The sequence below is a fragment of the Alosa sapidissima genome, chromosome 12 (genome assembly GCF_018492685.1).
Source record: "Alosa sapidissima isolate fAloSap1 chromosome 12, fAloSap1.pri, whole genome shotgun sequence".
NCBI classification, from domain to species: domain Eukaryota; kingdom Metazoa; phylum Chordata; class Actinopteri; order Clupeiformes; family Clupeidae; genus Alosa; species Alosa sapidissima.
Window position 1 is genome coordinate 3,733,772 of NC_055968.1, and position 22,339 is coordinate 3,756,110.

The 22,339-nt window shown below is 41.2% G+C and overlaps 1 protein-coding gene across 8 annotated transcripts in view; it reads left to right on the forward strand.

The window, feature by feature from the left end:
- Positions 1-22,339, forward strand: part of mast2 (microtubule associated serine/threonine kinase 2) — a 122,685-nt gene that overhangs the window by 36,044 nt on the left and 64,302 nt on the right. The window contains exon 1 of one of the 8 annotated variants that reach the window (XM_042111517.1): positions 18,737-20,861. The exons of 6 other annotated variants lie outside the window; for them this stretch is intronic. In XM_042111517.1, coding sequence (XP_041967451.1) covers positions 20,823-20,861 — 39 coding nt within the window. In that variant the 5' untranslated portion in view covers positions 18,737-20,822. Of the gene's footprint in view, positions 1-18,736; positions 20,862-22,339 lie in introns of those variants that run through there. One more of the 8 variants, XM_042111520.1, reaches the window with a different exon arrangement.

Consider the following 22,339-nt stretch of genomic DNA (forward strand, 5'->3'; position numbering starts at 1 on the left):
TGACTACCGCCCTGTGGCACTGACACCCATCATCATGAAGTGCTTTGAGCGGCTTGTCATGTCACATATCAAAGCCATTCTCCCCCCCACCCTGGACCCCTTCCAGTTTGCATACCGAGCCAAGCGGTCTACAGAGGATGCAATCTGCTCTGCCCTCCACCCAGCCCTCACCCACCTGGAAAAAAGAGACTCATATGTGAGATTGCTGTTTATAGACTTCAGTTCTGCATTCAACACCATAATACCACAACAACTCATCTGCAAACTGGACAAACTGGGACTCAGTACCTACCTCTGCAACTGGCTACTGGACTTCCTCTGTCAGAGGCCCCAAGTAGTACGTGTTGGCAACAATACCTCAAACAGCATCACACTGAGCACAGGGGCCCCCCAAGGCTGCGTGCTCAGTCCGCTGCTCTTCACCCTGCTGACGCATGACTGCACTGCAACCTACAGCAACAATCACATAGTGAAATTTGCTGACGACACAACTCTGGTGGGTCTCATCACCAAGGGCGACGAGACCAAATACAGGTTGGAGGTCGACCATCTGACCACGTGGTGCAGGGACAACAACCTCCTGCTGAACGTCAGCAAGACCAAAGAGATTGTTGTTGACTTCCGGAGAGGTCACACCCAACACCTGCCACTGACCATCGACGGTGCTGTGGTGGAGAGAGCGAGCAGCACCAAATTCCTGGGGGTGCACATCAGCGAAGACCTCTCCTGGACCACCAACACTGCATCACTGGCGAAGAGAGCTCAGCGCCGCCTGTACTTCCTGCGGAAACTCAGGCGAGCAAGTGCTCCACCAGCCATCATGACCACATTCTACCGAGGCACCATTGAGAGCATCCTCTCCAGCTGTATCGCTGTGTGGGGCGGAAGCTGCACTGAATACAACAGGAAAGCCCTGCAGCGCATAGTGAACACAGCTGGAAGGATTATTGGTGCTTCACTCCCCTCCCTGAAGGACATTTACACCACCCACCTCACCCGCAAGGCGACCAAAATTGTGAGTGATGCAAGTCACCCCGCTCACAATCTGTTCGATCTACTGCCCTCTGGGAAGAGGTACAGAAGCCTGCGCTCCCGCACTACCAGACTCACCAACAGCTTCATACACCAAGCTGTAAGGATGCTGAACTCTCTCCCTCCTCTCCCCCCTCCACCCTCAGCTACATAACATCCTGGACATTGGACCCACAATGGCCGCGTGCACTACTCCACTTGCACACTTGCACACTTGTACACTTTACAACTTGTTGTTGTCCTGAAAACACAACACATCTGCTGCTCTTACATAACTTGCACCACTATGTCACTTTCTTTCTTACTTAGGTCAAACAGAACTACCCAAGCCTTTTATTGGCCTGACTTTGCACTAGTATTTTATTGACTGTCTATGCACAATTTAAACCAAATTTTGCTGCTCTTATTTTTTTTTCATTATTATATGTGCCCTCTTATTTACTTACTTTTTTGTTTACTTGAATGTTATGTTTGTCTGTGGACTTAAATTGGTAAAATATGTCTTGTCTTCACCGTGGGATAGAGAGAAACGTAATTTCGATCTCTTTGTATGTCTGGAACATGTGAAGAAATTGACAATAAAGCTGACTTTGACTTTGACTTTGACTTTGAAGTCTCTGATTAGTCTACCTTTATACATGTAAAGAGACCTATTAAAATGTTTCTAGCCTAAGCCTTCTTCCGGGTCTCTGACCTAACATAGCATTCAGTCCTTACTTGTCATTTCAGTGCCTGTTTTTCGGTAATCAGGATTCAACTCCAAATTAACTTAGGCATGTTAATGAGGGAGAAGTTACATGCTTTTTGACACAATGAAGTAAATGAGATGCTCTCTTTCTTATAACATGAAAAATTACACACTTGTTGGTAATTTAATATACCGGTATTATACTGTATATAGTATACAGTTTTACTGATCCGGTTATTCCACAATGGTCATTTTGTGTTGCAATGCTTTGGATTTATGCACACCTACTGGCTGCAATGTTTCTAGGAATAATTCTGTATAAAACCATAGGGAAAGGTCATTGCTTATTGGTATGATGTTACTATCACACTTTTCTGTTTTCTTCTTTGTCTTCTTTGTGATTTCCTGCTGTCAAACTGAGTAAGGCTGAAATTAGATTTGGTGTGTGTTTAATACAACATCTGGCGGTGGGTATTATAGACCTACAAAATGTGTGTGGCAGTCATTTATTAATTTTGCTTGTGAGCTGTGGTCTTGTATAAGTTGTGTTACATATTTTTGTAAGTTGTTGAAGCAGGGTAACCACACCTGACTTTCTTGGCCGAGATGATTACCACTGTGAATCACATAACAGGGTGGAGAAGAGAACTTCATTATATTATTTCATTTTAATGTTTTTTGTGTTTTAATGAGGAGTGGCAAAACATCAAGGATCATAATTCATGCTGAAATTAAAGACAGCTGGATTTAAGTAACCAATTTGAATCTGCTGATGATAAATGTAGTTTATTGAGTTGGATTGGTACTAGACAAACAATTTGTTCATTTTTATTTTACGTTTGTTAACATTTATTTTTATGTTATTGTGGACATGGTTGCCTGAAACAGAATGGTCCACTCTAAATAGATCGGCTTTAGTTGCCATTTGTTGTGTTTTGTAAGTGGTATATTGCCTCAGGTTGACATTTCTGTACACTTCTGCTGCCGAGGATGGAGTTGTATCATTTATCAAATCTTAGGGATCATACAAGCACACATATTGACTTTCTTTGTCATTTAGTTACTGTATATGACAGAAACAAATTTTGGCTTTCAAAGAGGTGAAACTTACTGATATCAAGGAAATGCCACTATTGTGGGGAATGCTACAAATAACTGCAAACTACAAAAATTATACTGTTTAACAGATCATCAGCTGACAATACCAAGAACCGAACCCTTAAGTCAAAGTGAATAACAAAGTGTCATAAACATGTATTTTTAGATTATTATTATTGTAAAATATTATTCTACAATAATACAAGTGTAAAATATTAGATGGATTTGGCTGGTGTGGATTGGTGCTGCAAGAATGATGCGTCGATTAAAACATGCGATTCCAGTTTTTCCAGTTATCTTGATTTTATTTTCCAGACTGCTTTCTTTGGGTGATTTGAGTGATTGTTGGTGTCTACAAACAATCAACAAGGCAATCTTAGTCTGCACAATCATAAGGGAAATAGATTCATATGCAATGATTAAACAAAGAAATACAAATAAGCAAGTGAACACATATCACATAAACAAAATAAATCAACATAGCTTCTATGAGCTTGAATGTGAACAGTTGAACAAAGAACAATGCTGAGAAAACATGGCGTCCAAACAGAGCTTGTAAGATACTTTACAAATACTACATTTAAGTAACAAACACGGGACAATATAAACCTACAAAGTCACAAATGCAGCAATCCACTCTTTTTTTGATTGATTGATTGATTTATTTCAGGATCAAGACAATAAAATGCATCAATCCAAAGGATGACATGCAAAAGTACAAAACTTATTTCCAGCATGGTCCTTGTTGTTGAACACATGAAACAAATAGACAAGGAACAGACAATATTCAGACTGGGGGGTGAGGGACATAACATATAACAGATAAAAAAGAAAGACACAACTGCAGAAAAAATAACCTCAAGCTGGATAAGGAGGCAGCCACTGCAAACTGAGAGCCAGTTACCACAAAACTGAGACACTGGAGACACAGGTAATTACCTAATTAACTATAGGTGGAGAGGAAGGGGGCGTGTCTCAATGTGGCAGATTTCTATGTGGCACATTTCAATTTATGTAGTCACACTCATTGATTTTTTTTTGCACATCCGTAATGATAACTGTACCGTTTTTTCCGGACTATAAGTCGCACCGGAGTATAAGTCGCACCAGTCAAAAAATGTGTCATGAAGAGGAAAAAACCATATATATAAATATATATCACCTGAGTCGCAGGATGAGCCAAACTATGAAAAAAAGTGCGACTCATAGTCCGGAAAATACGGTAATATGTGCCTTTTGTCTTTCTCTGTTCTTCAAGGCCACGACACTGACAGAATTGCCTCCTTATGTGATCGGTCTCATTACTTGGTTCTTTACATGATATTCTTTTTCTTGTCTTCTGCTTACATTAGTTGAATGGTGCATTATTTAACCACCAATCCATCACCATCCAGCATCCAGTATTTGTATTGATTGTGCTTTCTACCTCTAATGGTTATTGTAGCCCAATCCTCACAATTAGCTCTAATGTAAAAGCATCCCTCCAGGAGTTGATCACCACCAGGCCAGCATTTGCTTTGGCTCTCTCTAGATGCCCATTGCTTTTCAGTTCAGGTCACGTGTAGGTTGCTGTAAATCACAGGCCCTGTTATAGAGATATATATATATATATATATATATATATATATATATATATATATATATATATATATATATACTTTAAATGTTGAAAATGTATGCAACATGAACAAACATGAATGCAACACTCAAACTTACACAACGGACATGATGCATTACGGTTTGACCTAGGGATGTCATGGTACCAGAAATGTAGTAGTCAGTACCAGTGCCAATGAAATTACACAATTAACAATTCCCAAATTGATACCACAGGAAAACAACCCCTATTCCTAGTTTCTTATTAAATGTGGCTTTAGTATGAAGATTTGTAGGAAGTCTCAAGATTTCTCAATTTACATTGCTGTCATTAAGCTTACAATGATTGGCAGAAGTGTTAATAGCTGTCTTCCATGATGGGCTACAGCAGCAACAAAACTAAAACTCAACATAGTAACCTTCATAACAGTACAAGTCACAGGAAATTCACATTAAAATCAATACAAAGGGTGAAGTAAGGTCATCCCTTTAAGTTTGGCTCATCTCTAAAACATCAGGTCAGCAGTCAGAGAATTTGAATGAGAAAATCAGATATTGGTATAATTCACAGTTTAAAAACAATTTTCAGGTCTGCGGTTTAATTAAGCTCTTTGTGAATCAAGGAAGTAGAGGAGACATAAGACCTTAAAGCAGGAGACTGACGTGCATCACCAGTGCTTCAATGCTAACTCTGAAAGGTTTCAAGATAGAGTTTGGGCTATTTTGCAGTGGCAAGGAAGAGGCTACAATAATGTAAAGGTTTGATAGGGAAGATCTTATATCTGGAGGTTTTTCTCTCGCTCTCGTCTGTTGAGTGAATACTTCAGATTGGTTGCAGATAAAGATTTTGTTTTGTACATTTTATTCCCTAGTATGTTGTGTTAAATGTGTTTACTTGCTAAAGGTTCTGTCGTGCAGAGAAAAACACAGATCTTACATGTGGCATTCACTGCCAAACCAAAAGATTAGTGAGAATAGCAAGGTGACCGGTTGTGCTGGTGTAGAAATCTTAACCTTCAAAACGGCATGACTACAGACTGCTTTTAACCTTTTAGTAGGCTCATCAAAAGCCCATCAGACTGTCCGGTTTTATCATTTTCTCAAAAAAGGTTGACAATTTAGGGACACAATGAATTGGTTCTCATAAGAGCTGACCTTCAAAATGTGATGAGTGATGTGTTGCTAGGCAAGCATGCAAAATTAGCCAATTGGGGATGAATATCGAGTCATGGATACTAGAGAGCTTGGTTAACGCTGTATGGCTGTATGGTTAAAGCTGGGAGCTGTTAGAGTGTTTATCCTTGTTTTTCCATGGCCACTCATTTCCCTTTTCAAGTGGACATATCATAATTAGCTACATTTTGTGTGCACATGCTTTCCTAGGCTGTTTGTGCACCAGTGTATATAGTGGCTTTTAAAGGCTTTGCAGTCCACATTTATGTGTTTGAATGGATTTGTTTGTGTCATGAACTGAGCTGAGGGTTTTTGTAGCATGACACAATCAGATAATGCTTTTTAACTGAGAGGAGTAAATACACAAACTTTCAGTGAAAATCATTCTTCCGTCTGTCATGCCTACAGTTATGGTGCATTGTTATATGTGCCATCTTAATGTCATTTTTTTGGCAAAAGATTCTGATCACAAATATTACAAAATAAAATGTACTCGCATATTCCATGTACATTAGATATCTTTCTCATAGATATCATAGATATTGAAAATGTAATTTTTCTGTTCACTCTTGTATCAAAAGATGAGAAGACTGCGGACGTTTTGGATTAGTAGTGGACCAATACCGAATCTACCAATAAAGCTTCCCCTTACTTGACTTTTAGAGATCAGCTAAATTGTTAACAGTTGATTGACTTTCCGTACTGTAAGCACTCCAATCAGTGCAGTGGTCGACTTGGTGGCGATTCCGGCCATTGAAATGCGCCCTCTCCCGCCACTATGTGTAATTTGGTTGTCTTGTATGAGAGAGCCTGTTTTGATTAAGGGAGAAAAATGTAATTGACTTTGTAGTCAGTCTTACTTTCAGTAAGCCCATGCCCCAGCCTGCGGTTCCCCATTTCAGTTTTTGCAATGCTTTTGTCCTGGTGCTTGGGAATTGATTTAAAAGGGACTGCTAATCCCTGTTGATAAGATTTTTGCCCTGGCATTCAGTTTCCACTGTGGTCTGCTCAGTATCTCTCCAAATTAGCCTGTACCTGCATTTCAAAAGCATTCGGGCTGGACATGGAGCTGCCTCAAGTGCACTCACTCTTCTCTTCCCCTACCCTTGGATTTGGTTTAGACAAAACAAGATAATTTTTACACATATTCTATTAAAGATCTAAATGAGGCAGTAGTCCTTTATGTTACTTTTTCATGGCAACCATGTAGGGTGGCAAGTTGTTATTTTTTTTATATAGCATGTCAATACAGCTATAATGCTGTGGAAAACATTGTGCATAAAACATTATCTTAACAAGATAATGAGATATTTATTCTGTGATGAAACCGACGATTAAACCAATACTATGACGTCATGTTTTATCTCATATATTTGTACCAGGCCACACCCTATCGGTCCACTGCTACCTTCTTTGCCAATGCTTGACAAATGAGACATGTGCTTTGGCCCTCAGCTTTGCCTGGCTGAATCTGTGCAATGTCTGTCATTTGTAAGGAGCTGGTCACATGCAGTTCTATCTGCATGTTCCATCAGACAGGGGATATGTGGGCCAAGGGTCAGCGGGATGTGCTGGCGTCAGGCTCGCCACACTGTTTTGGCGTCACGTCTTCACCAGCAGTCATGAACGTGATGAGGAAGCCCAGTTTGTTTTATTTGTGTTGTGCACTAACAATTAGCTGTTTGAGCCCTGGAAGGAAGAGCCAAGATTATGGGTGGAACTTTATTATTAAATACAGTGTTCTCTACTTGTAGTCATTGCACTAGCCTTGCATTTATATCTTGTTTTGGGAGGGTTTTTGCATTGTGAGCCTCTGAATGCAGTGTTATTTAAGGGAATTTGGAAGGGTATGTACATATGGGCTGTTTGGTACATCATCTGACTTATATTTTGTTAGGATATAAGTAGGATATATTTTACTTGTTAATTGATTTTTTTTTTACTGTAAAACTCAACGACAAAATTATGCAAACATAATTATGTTAATATATTCGCTTATCACTCTCAGTGTCCGCTGTGCAGCCAGTGTAATCGTCGGTTATAGAAGGGGAAGAGCTCCCATTGACATTGGGCCAAAAGATAAGAAAACATCATCTGCCAAGCCTGTAATGGACAGTAGATGGGATTGTGGTTTAGGCAAGCATTTTTTTTTCTTTACTTTTCCCCTACAAACATCTCTCCTGAGAGCTTTGAAGCTGGCTCAGCAGTTTCTTCTCACTCTCCCATGACGACATGGATTCTCTTTTTTTCTTCTCTTGTTCATGTTTGTGCTGGAGGCATTGCCAGTTCTTCCTTTTTGCTTCCTAGATGGATAGCCTATTCTGCTCAAAAGAGGCAGAATCTTTGTTTGTGAGTCTACTCTATCTTGTAAAGGTACATGCATTGATTTTAGTTCAATTCCATGACTGTGTACACCATAATGTGATTATATGATCTAAATTGAGTATGCCCTGTTGGATATTTGACCTCAAAAAGGTGTCCGCTCTGAGTTAACCTACTCATCTGTTGTATAATTTCAAACCCCTTAAGCCCACAATGACGAGGCTTTTGTGTTTTAAACTGTATGTGACCACTAGACAAAAAAGGCCTTTGCAAGAGGTGGAGTGAAAATGCTTTCTGCTGGACCATGAGGAGAAGCCTCCCTATCTACTGTATCCATCTCCATATCCACTGTCTATCATTCACTGATGTATCAGCCTCCTTCTCTGTGGTGCTTCATGGGCCACCATAATACCTCATTAGTCTCATTAGAAACATTGGATCTCATTGATTTCACATGTATTCTCTCTCTGCCCTCAGCTCCCTCTCTCTTGATTGTCTTTCATACTGTCTGCTATGGTCTGTGCACAGCATCCTCAGGTCAGGTATTTTGTTCTGAAATATTGCCAATATCAGAAAACCTACAGAATTTATGACGCAAGAAGCTTTAGTCAGTTTGAAATGGGTTATTTGTGGTAGGTGATGCAATTGAGCTGGGCAAAAGTAGAAAGCAAGATTTTAAAGAGCACAAAGGAGTACTCTCCGAAGGATATGTTTCTCTGACAAAGCTTGAGAGTTAAGACTTGACAGACTTTTGTGGGAGGATTATGTCTGACGTGTTTCCTTTTGTAGATTTTTATGAGAGTATGTATCAACATTCTCAGACTGGTATAAACCATTGAAGTCTGCATCTTTTGCATGCAAAGGGGCCCTCGGTTTCACATTAAATCAGTTTTAAATTAAATATTTACATCAGCCTTCTTCTAGCACTGGGTTGAAGTCTTTTTAGTTGCAAAAGAAAAAAGGTGGCCTTTTTCAGTATCCATCACTAATTTATAGCTCAGTCTTTGGCACAAGCTCTGGTAGACTTACACTGAAAGCTTAGCCTAAAACATTTGCCTTCATTCCATGATAAAACGAACAAACAAAAAAAAAAACACTTTATGCTTGTCCAATTAAACATTTCAGTCCTCGCCAACTGGTGGGTGAATGTTTTTGTGACTGTGCTGAGGGTACTTGGTTTAAAGGTGCCATGTGTAAGAATACACACATCAAAAGAATGAGAAGAAATAAGGGCGATGATGTCATTAAAAAAATGACAAGGTATAGTGCTGCAGAGATATCAACCTGAATTAGCATGCTAAATTACTAGCCACAGCCCAACAGATGTCTAATGATGTCTAAATAATACCAGTTTCGGCCATGGGAGATATGCGGGCAACATAACTGCCAGCCAAACTGCAATACACGAATAACTCGCACGGCTTGTGGGCGTACTTGGGGTATACTGCCCCCATCCTTTATGGAATGTGGAGTATGAATTGATTTTTTGGCAGACATTACACATGGCACCTTTTAAGACTGTCGGTTAAGAGTAAATGGATCCCAGGTTGCATTGTATCCACAAAACAGGATTCCCAAGTCATGATCTCACTGAATCCTACTGTATGATGTGTCTAATTAGTGTGATTTAACATTACACACTGTTACAATGTGGGATATGTTGCAAGATCCGTCAGTATCAATCTTACAAAACGAAAAGCCACTTCAGAAACGGATTAATTGGAGATTCAGAAATTGCTTGAGAGAATCGGCAATGTCAGCTACTGTAGCTCCGTGAATAAGGAATTATGTTACACATCATTATTGTGACCGCCGCGCAGCGAAGCTTTAGCTTTAGTCAGATTTTTTAATTTATTTATTTATTTTTTTCCCCGCATGTCCAAATTTCCGTCAAGGATTCCCGGGACACTGTAAGACCGGGGTACACGAAACTTGGTGGGTATGTAACCCCACATGGATAGCATGGAAGCATCGTTTTTCGTTTAGGAGGACCATTTTTTTTTTGTATGTTGATCTCAAAGGGCCATGTCAACCCATTCCATAACCACTCATTTCATGTATAGCGCCACCTAGTTAAACACAAAAAAGTAAAAATTAGGTGTTGTAATCGCAGGTATCTGTGACCTCACATAGTCAAAACTGCACGAAATTGGAAGTGTAGGATCATTATGACACCCTCTGAATGCACGCCAAGTTTCGTGGAATTCCATTCATGGGGGGCCACACAATAAATTAATTTATGTTACTATACACCAACTGGCCTGTAGGTGGCCGGAGACAGTTTTCTGTGAAAATCTCGAGAACCGTAGGGCCTAGGAGGTCCACCTTTTTTTTGTATGTTGGTCTTAAGGGGGCATGTCAACCTATCCCATTACCACTTATTTCATGTATAGCGCCACCTAGTTAAAAATTAAAAAGCAAAACATTAGGTGTTTTCATCACAATATCTCTGGCTGACATGGTCAAAACTGCACGAAATTGAAAGTGTAGGATCATTATGACACCCTCCGAATGCATGCCAAGTTTCGTAGACTTTCGTTCATGGGGGGCCTTACAATAAAATAATTTATGTGTACATTTAGTGACCGTACACCAACAAGGATTCCCGGGACACTGAAAGACCGGGGTACACGAAACTTGGTGGGCATGTAACCCCACATGGATAGCATGGAACCATCATTTTTCGTTTTGATCTGTAGCCCCCCCACTGGACTGGACCCCCCGAAAGGAGGGTAGGGCAGACACAGTTTTCTGTGATTATCTTGAGAACTGTAGGGCCTAGGATGACCAATTTTTTGCGTATGTTTGCCTCCAGGGGTCATGTAAACCCATTCCATACATGTGCATAAACAGATACACACGCACACACATACATTCACAGTAATCCTACGTATGACACATACTCACACAGTAGACATATATACTCATGCATGCACATGCACACACATAGGCACATAAACAGGCAAACACACAAGCGCATGCACACACACCCACCCACCCACCCACACAAACACACAAACACACATAAACATAAACATGTACATGCACACAATTCAAGAATTTCTCAGAATTATGAACAGGCAAGATGGGGGTTAGGTTGTATAAAATGTATTTTACATGTGAAATCTATGAACTAATCATGTTTTGGTACTTGTTGTCTAGCAAATACCAGTGAGAATTGAGTGTGCATAATGCAATTCAGTGAGACAGTTAGAATCATATATGCTAGGGGTGTAAAGATTAACCGATACGTATCGGTATCCGTTTTTAACGTGCAAGATACGGCTACATAGATACGTGAAGCCCCGTATCGGAAAAAAACTGAAATGAACCGGTCGTTATATCGATTTACTTGTTATGAATCGGTGCACAACCTTTTCTGCTCGCTCATTTACGTTCCAAGCACCGCGTTCACCCCACTTCTGGTTTTGAAACTATACGTGGCACGGAACTGTGGGTAATGCAGTTCGTTTTTGGTTACATTCATTGCCCAAAGTTGTCAAATGACCTCATTACCCATACATCTATTGCAACTTAAGCATGTGACAACTTGCACTCGGTCGGCTTTTGTTTTTCGAAATCCAGCGCGAAATTGAGAACATATAGCATTCCTAAACAGCAACGATAGTCTGTAGAGTAGCCTTGCCTTTGATGAAGGGATTTCCTTAATGTTAAATAATAATTTGGCCCTTGCTGCTAAAACGATGCATAAATTATTTGCCAATGATTTTGTTCATATTCACTCAGACTTGTGGCATTTTAGGTTTCTGCATTAGGTCTACTGTTGGAACAAAATAAGCCCTGAGAGTTCATTGATTTGTAGGTCTATTTTATTCTTGTAGGGTAGGCTAGGCCTATATGAGAAAAGGCCAAGAGTGTCTTAAGCACTGTTTTATTTTATTTCGGTATTGTCTTACCTCAACAAGGCTACAGCTCCATGAAAACAATCAGATACTATAAAATCTGTAAAGTCTATAAAAATGTATTTTATGTTGTATTTGGCTGCTGTGTTTGACTGAAATGTAGACTATTCTTTTTTCATTTCAATACAGTATATGAAACAAACCTCAGTTTAGATAATCATATTCACACATTTTGTTGCCTAATTGACAACCATGACCATGATAATTGATAATATAAAATGAATGTGCACCTTGAGCAAATTATAAAAAATCTTTCAGAATGCTTTCCATTCTTGAACTGCATCGAATTGCATTGCATCGAATCGCATCGAATCGTACTGAATCGTTTTTTATAAACATGTATCTTTTCTTGTATCGAATCGTGCCCATGTATCTAGATGCGAATCGTATCGTCTTTTACATGATGAGATTCACACCCCTAATATATGCCTTTCAGCGTGACTTATTTTTGTGGAAAACATGTGCTAGACTGGGCGGCGGTCATATTTTGTAGTGCTCTGCGGTACATCTAGTTCATAATCAAGTTGTTTAACAGGATATATTTATGGAACATTTCTTTATTGCTACTGATCTAAGCAGATTTGAGCTATCCATTTATCTAACCTAAATTGTAGCTTTGTTTCCTTCATTTCACAAGGGCTAGTGATGATTAATAACTACAGTTGTGCTGCAGAAAGTTCCATTCACATTAATGGGCCTTTCTTACGTTCGGAGATCTATTAAAACTATATAGGCTTAATTACTGTTGCAAAGTATATAATGACCGCTGTCAATGGCAATGGGTTTTGTGCTTTTGATTCAAGTCTTTCATATCATTCCGCAAGTAGTCCGGTTACTTCTTGCAATGGAACTTGCTGCGTTCTAAAGAATGTTTTGATTCAAGTTCTGTGTGTGTTGCGAACTATTTGTTTCTCAGCAAAAGCCATGAAGAAACAGTAACAAATAAATGTTAAGAGACATATGATATGGAGTTTATTTTTTTAGTTTTGGCAAGTAGCCATATGATAAGCGGGATAATATATAGAACGCCGGTCATTATCGGGGAAAATAAGTTCTTTCAGGGCGAAGCAAGATCTGGTTCGCTCTGTCGGGATTTTTTTCCCGATGGCTGGCAATCTATACATTATCCCTTACAAATGTTGCAAATCACCATGGAATTCTCATTTCCGTCACACAGTGTACTGTTACTAATTTCTTTACTTAATAACAATTAACAATAGAATATACCACTTCTGGGCCTACTACCAAGGGTCAGTATTGGCCCTTTTCCACTATGGGGTAAAACCCTGGTGTCTGGGGTAAAGCCTCAGACTTTTTATAACTTATTTAAATGTCCTGTTATAATTTGACGCGGTGTTCTTGCTAAGCACTGTGTAAAAGTTTCTAGCATTGTTAGCTAATGTCCCCGATGTTACAGCTCCTTATGGAAACAAAACACTGAGTCCACGCACTGGTGTTTAAGAGCGGGGAAAAGCCGTGGGCCAGCCTGGTCCTTAATGGTAAAGAGCCATATGATTCTCTGCTGTACATTTTGTCTTTGAAGCTGTTGTTGCTATAGAGACTGGAAATTGCTTAGTTACGGTCATCTGTTTACATTGTGATGAACATGGTCATTGAGATATAAAAGCTAAATACAAGGCAGTAATGTAGTGATTATGCAGTGGTTGATCAGGCAAGCCCTGCCTAACATGAGACCATCCTACTGGGGTGATGGTACTAATGTGTTTTTTTTTTCATTAAGGTAATGCGACTTGCATTACACTGACCTCTCTGAATGTTACTTGAAAGACACATTACACCGCACTGGCTTTCAAAAACGTGTAAATATATTTCAAGTAGCCTGAAATCACACTACATCTGGTATTCAGCTTAGAAACTAAACTGCCACTGCATAGTAACCATGTGTACCATTGTGTAACCATATTGATGCCATAGTAAAGCAGGCTGAGTGGCACACATCACCAATGGATACCTGTAAATAAACACCATGTGTATCGTTATTTTCGGAATGCATGCTCTCTGGATGTATGAATCATTTTCTTTGTGGATTCTCTTAGCATTTTCTGTATATGGATAAAAATGGCAGAGAGAGACAGTAGAGTCTTGCTTCATTTTGGTCAGCTGCTAGGCTGTGACACCCCTGTCCCCCCTAGGTGTTCTTCCATTTGCACACCTATCGGCTCTGTGACTGTCTTCAGCTTAAAGGTGGAACAACCCCCCTCCCCTCTTTCTGTGATTTGGACATTTTATTCAGAACAGTAAGACAGAATAGCAGTGCAACATTCCAACCTTAAACTCTCTGATGATCTCTCTGTTTAGCATCTCTCAAATCTGTCACGTAAGAGTATGGCTTTTGAATAAATCAATCTGCTACTAACCATTCAACAGAACTATTCAATGCAAATGGTAACACTGTTAGTCTTTTAATGGCTAGAATGTTGCAGTGTACTGGTTAATTGTTCTGTTGGCTGGTAGCTGGATGGTATGAGCTGGCTGACATTAATGTTAGTGTGGAGCAGTAAATTTGTCTTCTATAGTTAAGTGGATTTGACTGCAGAGCTTCATAAAATGTTTATAGTGCCCTCAGGATTGAGCACTGTCAGGAAGTACAGTGATGGTTATCCATATTCATAAGGACTTGGAATCATAAATCAGGTGCTCTGCTTTATTGTGCTATCTCCAACTAAAAATACCTAGCTCGGTGTCCTCAGAGTTCTTGTCAGACAGAGCTGATTGTAGGAAACGGGGCAGGGAATGCAGTTCGCCACTCGAGCAGCCATGGAAATGAGAGGGGAACAGATAATATAGTCCGTAAATAGGTGGGGAGATAGGAGATGGAAACTCTCACACTGCTTTCCTGGCAGCCCATGTCTCTGTTGCCCCTTGACCCTCGTGTGACACTGTGATAAATTTCACTATGGGGTCAACAATTAGTCTAGAGGTTACACTGTGATCGTCAAGGAGTGCACATATGTGCATTGATTATTGTTTCCTTGCACTGCATTGGGTCCTGTTTTTGAAAGATGAAAGCAAACATGTTTTAAGTCATTGTATATCTATTGAAGAAAAATATTTTATTTGAAGACCCAATTTATTTACTGCATTTGTGTTGGGTGTTTTATTTGCACTGGTATAATTGTTAAAGTAAAGTTCAAGTAATGTATCCCTCAGTTCAAAACAAAAGCAAAATGTTTACAGATCTGAGGAAGAGATAATAGAATAGAATCCCCAATGTGGCACAGATTAGCAGAAAGTGATCGTTAGTTTAAATTTAGATTACCAATCATGGTTTAGTACGGTATATGAGATTATCTAAACATAGTTTGTAAGAGTATCAATCAATAGAACAATCTTATACACCCCTGACAATATTTAGACTTTATAAACACTGCTCATGGATGACGCACATTTCAAATTCAGTCAAATGTTTTAAGAGAGCCTCTGCAAATTGAGCGAAAAGAGAAATGGAAAAGCCCCTTACTCTCGGACCCTCTCTAGCATGGGTGTGTGACATTTCACTCCCTCCTAAGTGTCAGATTTCTGCATTCTTTCGTCTTCCTGTCCCACCTGGCCCCCTTCCCTCATCTGACCCCTGACCACGGTCACACCATTAGGCTTGATCTTCAGGGAACTGTACGAATGTGCCGGCTCTATAATGGTTTTCTATCCCTAGTTGAGGAGTGAGTGATAGGCCTAGACTTAATCCTGCTGCTGTTGTGTTATATCTTGATTTCCACCTTTCTAGCCCAGGTACCTTGTGTGGTGGTGCCTTGTGTATCTGTGATTGGTTTCACTCTTTGCTGCTGTTGTTGCTGGAGTGTATGGGAGAGCCATGTTGGCCGCCTGCTGCTGTTGTTGCTGGAGTGTATGGGAGAGCCATGTTGGCCGCCTGCTGCTGTTGTTGCTGGAGTGTATGGGAGAGCCATGTTGGCCGCCTGCTGCTGTTGTTGCTGGAGTGTATGGGAGAGCCATGTTGGCCGCCTGCTGCTGTTGTTGCTGGAGTGTACGGGAGAGCCATGTTGGCCGCCTGCTGCTGTTGTTGCTGGAGTGTGTGGGAGAGCCATGTTGGCCGCCTGCTGCTGTTGTTGCTGGAGTGTACGGGAGAGCCATGTTGGCCGCCTGCTGCTGTTGTTGCTGGAGTGTACGGGAGAGCCATGTTGGCCGCCTGCTGCTTTCTGCGTCTGTTTTCCTTTCTTGCCCTGTGCTTCCCTCCTTCCCTCCCTACATCTGAATAGCTCCTCTGGCTGCCTTTTTTACTTGACAACATCTGACCAGATGTTATGTCCAGTGTTTGAGAAAGAGAAAGTGAATGTGACGATGATGGCTAATGAGCTTTCTCAATGTGTGGGCTGTTAATCCTTTCCCTCATACGACTGTGTACCTCTCTCCCCTTTGAGAACAGGGAACAAAGCTGCATCACCATGGGAAGGGGAAAAAAGCCTTTTCCCGAACTTTCAATTTTTTCCTCTCTCATCATGATATATTTAAATTGTTTAGTTTGTAGTTTATTTGTCAGGGGCCATGCACAGTTCAAGCCTTGTGCCAGAGTTCGCTATACAGCTAATTTACATCTGTGGTCCCTGGGCAAGGGGGATAAAAGGACAATACAGACAGTACTTTAAAAACAGATAGAAATTTAACAACAAACAACATATAACAGGGCTCTACAGTGCGCCCATTTCACTCGAACATGCGAGTAAAAATGATGCCGTGCGAGTGCAAAAAAATATTTAGGCGCACTGGTGCGAATGACTTCTAACCATGTCAATGTTTGTCTACAAAATACACCGCAACATCGAGAAACATTACTGGTGCAAACCATAGAATCACGTTGCGAATGCAGCATAAAAACTACACCTCCCATCATTAGCAGTTTCGTGTTGTGACTCGCTAGTAGTCGCTTCTATCAAATCCAAGAGCGCGCAGAAAAAGCGGAAAGTTAGACTAGCCAGCCAAGATGCAAAGATTGAAGAAATTAGTTCTTCTATCCACCAAATTTATTGGATATAGGAGGAACAGGATGAGATTCTGAGAATGCAGTGAGAGAAGGAAAGGTAACCTAACATGCCTTTTAGCCCAGTTGACGTATTGGCTGCAATATGCAAAATATAGCTGTAGCGAACCGGCACAAAAGTACCCTCCCGTAATACTCCCATTTTAATCAAAGGTAGAACGCTACTGACAACTCCAGGCTTCCACGCATGCATGTTTGTTTACACCTAATACAAGCTGAAGTGCAAAACGAAAGTAGGCCTAACGTTTGCCTACTGCCCCCATCAATGCAGATATTTCAAATAAAAACTAAAAGTATAAAACATATATCCTTGATTAGCCTATGTTGGGTTTTGTGGAAGAGAAAATGGACTGTTTTAGTAGTAGTAGCCTATTAGGCAGTATGCAGTCAGATAGGTCACCATGGGCTTATTTGGATTAGCTATAGATGGATTTACAAATAAATAAATTAGCCTACATTTGGCAGGATACTTGATATACAGGCTAAATGCAAATATGGCAATGTATTATATTATTTTACATTAACAAAATGTAGGAAAATAGAACAGACTGAAAATAAAGTAGGCACTGATTTTTAAAATCCTGTTTCCTGTAGCCTAAATGTTGTCGGTCATTCTTAATATTCGCAATTGGTGCACTGGCATGTTTAACTGTTATCTGCAGTATAATGTTAGATTATGTGTAAGTTAAGTACAGAACTGACTGTGCGCCCAAATTTTTGTCTGTGCTCCTAAATTTTTTAACTTGGGCGCACAAGTGCTCCTGAAAAAAAATGTTAGTGTAGAGCCCTGTATAACAAGCATTACATAAGTTAAACCAAAATATATAGATTCCATATTATAGAAAGATCAATGATCACATAGTTGTTTCGCCTTCAGCCAAGGACATTTTAAAACTGCTGAGACTTACACAATTTCTATTATGAAGTGGAATTAAGTTCCACTTTTGTACTGCTGTAATTGAAAAAGGAGATTGATCAAATGTAGTCTTCCTAAATTAAGTGTAACAATCAGCTCTTACAGAAGCCCTGGAGGCCCTTACATTATCTATGCAAAATGACACACATTGCTTGAGTGGTGGTGGTGCAAGATCATGGGTCAATTTATACATCAGGCACATGCCTGCAAAACTGTCAAAGGTTAATAGGTTGTATTTTATTATAATGGTGCAGTGATGGTACAGTAATTTCTTTCACATTTTGTTTGTAAAGGGTGCATAAGAGTTTTAGCGTAGTCCCACCTGCCTGGTACCGTTGTGAATGAAATTGTGAAAGATGCACACTTATTCTGTAGTTTAAATAAAGAAAGCTGTAAGCTGGTGGTTGTGTGGAAGAGACAGAAAAGCAGAGGGGGAAGAATCTGTTAACCAAGCTGTCCAGCAGCATAGTGCGACTTTGACTGTTCAAATATAGCTGCTAAATAATTAATTACGCCGCCTACAGATCAGTAGTTTCATTACTAATTTATCATAATGCAAGAAGTGGATAACACAGCTCTGTGTTTTTGAATGGGGGCATGTCTGTATAATGTGTGTGTGTGTGTGTGCGTTCTATGGCGATGAGTGTGTATTTGGGTTTGGAAACAAGGGCATTTCTTTTTGGTGTGTATGTGGAGATGCCTGCCTGATTCAGAGGAGGCAGATCTGCCATGGTTATTTTCAGAGGGGCAGGGCTGTGGCAGCTGCAATAGAAGGAGAGGAGAGATGGAGTGCACTGTGACAAAACAAGAGGTGGAGCCTTGCTGCACTCCCATTCATTTTATGCAAATACAGAGACTCCTGCTGGTGTCCTATTGGCTGGCTGGCAGCCTAGCTGGGCTAATAGGAGAGACGGAGCAGTGTTGCTCTGTGCTGTGAAGGCTCCTACGCTTGTGAATAAGAGGGAGGAGGATGTAGGCGTGCGAGCAATAGGGAGAGCGAGAGAGTAAAAGAACAAGTCTCAGCGCATAGCTTAGCTCAAAATACCACACGGCCCAAACACCTCCCACCAAATCACTGGAGCCGTAGAGGAAGAACGGGTCACACAAAGAGGGGAGAAGAGGAGAAGCCAGCAGCAACAGAAATCTGACGAGGAGGTTCCTTCAACATCAAAGTCACAAACACAGGCAGTTGGCTCAGTATGGTGCTAGCAGATGAATAGGGGGTGAGTGCCACTCTTGCCTCACTCTCTCAACTCCTCTTGCGTGTTTGTGTATCTCTGTTTTTCACAAACTTGGCTTGGGGTGCAGTTGGCCGATGTATCGGAGGACCCCAAGCTTGACTTAGGAGGAAGAGAATAACAAACAAAACAGGAGGAACGGAAAGACGGATGAGGATGCACTCTACTCTGCACCTGTTCACGTGAAACCACTGTGCTGCCAGAGTGTGGCCCGCTCAATCTGTTCCCTTGGCCAGTCGTCGTTCTGAGCCACTCTGTCTCCCCGTGTCGGCGCATAAGGAAGGAATCTGCCCATGCGGGTCTGAGTGCAGTTGTTAACTGTGACAGTGGGGTGCTTCTGCTGATGCCTCTGGCTCATTCCTTCTCCTGCTCAGCTCAGAGTGTGGGCTTCACACGTGTGCTCTGGTTTCCCCTCATGTCCTAGGAAGGGAGGCTCTGGGGGAGAGAGAGGGAGAGAGACCACAAAACAGGACATGCATACAAATGGATACAAATCAAAGACTGTTTTGTTAAAAAACAGTGCATTTTAAAAACTGTGCATAGAACTTAACAATGTGGAAGTGTGGCTGTTGCCTTTGTTTTGGAGTCTGGATGGAGAGAGAAGACTACTTTGATGTGCCTTTTGTGCGTCAGACTAGCTCTACAGCTCTAATTATATAGGCTGGAGAGAAGACTGCATCTTCCTTATAACCTGTGTGCGAGAACAGTGTTCTCCCTCCTTTCCTTCGAATCCCCCAGGGGCCCCATTGTCATCATTAATGTCTACTGCATACTGCCTGTGAGTTATGCAGCAACAAGGGTTTCCATAGAAATAAAGGCAGCAGTGAGCGAGATAAGGAGTGACAGACCTTCTTGCCTGTAGTCTTTGGGAGCTGATGCGTGGCTGGCTGTATGGGGAAGAGTGTTTGTAAAGGAGACGGAGGCAGGCGGGGGTGACGTGTACCTCTGCTCTGAATGGATGAATGAGGAGAGCGAATTCTCAGTAAAAGGGAGGTTAAGTTCAGGGACACATGTGCTCCAAACTGCTCCTCGTCGCCACACAGAGACGGATCGAGAGAGGGGAACAGTGAAAGAGAAGGAGCTGCAGGCTCTCTGACATTCAGACTACCTTACATAGCCAACAGCAGTGGACAGGACAGGACAGGACAGAAAACAGACGGCTGTTGATCAGAACCTCCCTGCAGTGTTCCTGCTGTGTCTGTTCTTGGCGAGATCATCCTATACTGTCATTTACTTTGGAGCTTTATCTATTCATTTTTGACAACTGTGGAATATTTACAGAGGAAAAAAACTGGGTAGTCCTCACTTTCTACAGAGAAATCTTTGTGAAGTTTGAGATTTTCAGTAATTTGCACACAAGCGTCAAGACAATCAGAGTCGAGGAAAAAAGTAAACTTTGATTGAACACATTTTGTAAACTGAAGACCAAGTTCTTTGTTCTTTTCAGTGGTCTGTCAACTTTCTTTGAAGAGGACAGTGAAAGCAGTAAGGGCTGAGGCAGAGACAGACACAGAGGAATACGTGACTGCCATCTGCTCTGACCTTGTCTGGTCTTACTCTAAATGCACCAGCCAGCTCTTAGGGGAGCTCACAGCCGCTGACTCATCTAGGAGTTCTCACTTGGCACCGTGGCCATTTTGGCTCTTTAGGTTCATCTACCCGTTAATGGCAGGCTGTAGCAAACCTCTGCCACTCCAGTGGAGGAGCTGACGAGTGCCTACCTGCGTGCCCTTACTCACAGCCAGAGGTGTTTGGGTTTTCTAAGGGGGTGGTCAAGCAGCCCGTCTTGAGGGACTGAGAGAGAGACAGAGAGAGGGCCATCATGGATGACTCCAGCATCTTACGGAGAAGAGGCCTTCAGGTAAAGTCCCGTCTTGCAGAGCATGTTCTCCTGTGCTATTGTCAATTTACATTAGAAGTTTTGTACATTACATCTAGAAGTTTTCATGACTAATATTTTGTCTTTTCCAAAATCACGTATACAGTATGATGTGGTCAGGAATGTTGTGTTTTTCTGGTGTAAAAACAAAAAACAGTGTTGTCTCCAGCAGCTCCTCATAGAGCTTCAAGCAGCCTCAGGCAGATTATTTAATTTTCCGTTTCCAGCAATGTGCCATGGCGTTCTCCCACATTGCAAAAAGCTGATTGCTTCACCAGCATCTGGAATAAGCTAAACTGCAATCACATTTTTCTATCATGAACACAGTACTGAAAATAAAATAATGATTTGTACCATGTAGATTGGGAGAATTATGCATAATACAACATCTTGGTTTGATGTTATTGTACAGTGAACAGTGTGCTGTTGAAGAGGAGGCTGTTTGAGTTTGAGGCATGGGCAGGGCTGACCTGGATTTGCCTGTGACAGTGGACCTGCACTATGTGCTGTGCCACTAGATCAGGCTTTAGACTATCCTGTGTTCATTTCTGTCCACCTTACTGAGAGTGATATACATTTGCTGTGCTGTAAGGTTGCATGCTTTAGTCATGCGTCTGAACTGCAATGGATGGCGACCTAATTCCACAGCTCATAATGATTGTCAGTTAAAAAAAGCCTGACTGTATAACATGCCGTCCTGATATTTGAGACGGTGCATTGCATAATTTGTTACCTTGGAGGGATTGACTGGTAAATGAACCCAGTGTGTTTTTAAACAGATTGACAAATGTTATTGTTTTCATACTAACATTGTACATATTGTTTGCTATTACGTTTAGTAATTTAGCTGATGCTTTTATCCAAAGTGACTCGATATTTTGATGTGATACATTTTTTTGTATAATTCTTTGTTTTTGGTCATTTGTGGTGTTCCTTTAGAAGCCAACATAATTTGTTTTATTTTATAAATGCCTTTCTTTTGAGTTCCTTTGTGATAGAGCTTTTTTGGTGATGTCTGCCAACATGATATTTTCCATGTACACTGCAGGTCATTGAGTTCCTCTGTTTTTCACTTTTATGTTCAGATTTCTCTGTGAGCTACGCTCATCCCACCCCCACCCCCTGTTTGTGTGTGTGTGTGTGTGTGTGTGTGTGTGTGCGCACGCACACTCATGCTCAAGTGCGTTGTTCAAGTGCCCCATGTGCACATGTTTTTGAAAAAGAGAGGGAGGACTGGAATGTATGTAAATGTATGTGAACTGGCTGGCATATGTGCGTTTGTGCATGTGCTAACGTGTGCCTCTTGGTGCAGACATCCGGCAGTCAGCCACCGACGTGGTGTGTGTGTGCGGCTGGGATAAGTTATTGCTGAGCTGGACTGCTTGTGTTGTGTCTGGCCAGTGGACTGTGCATTGGGACAGGCCTTTGTTTCAGCAAATCCTCCAGCATGGCTCTATGCC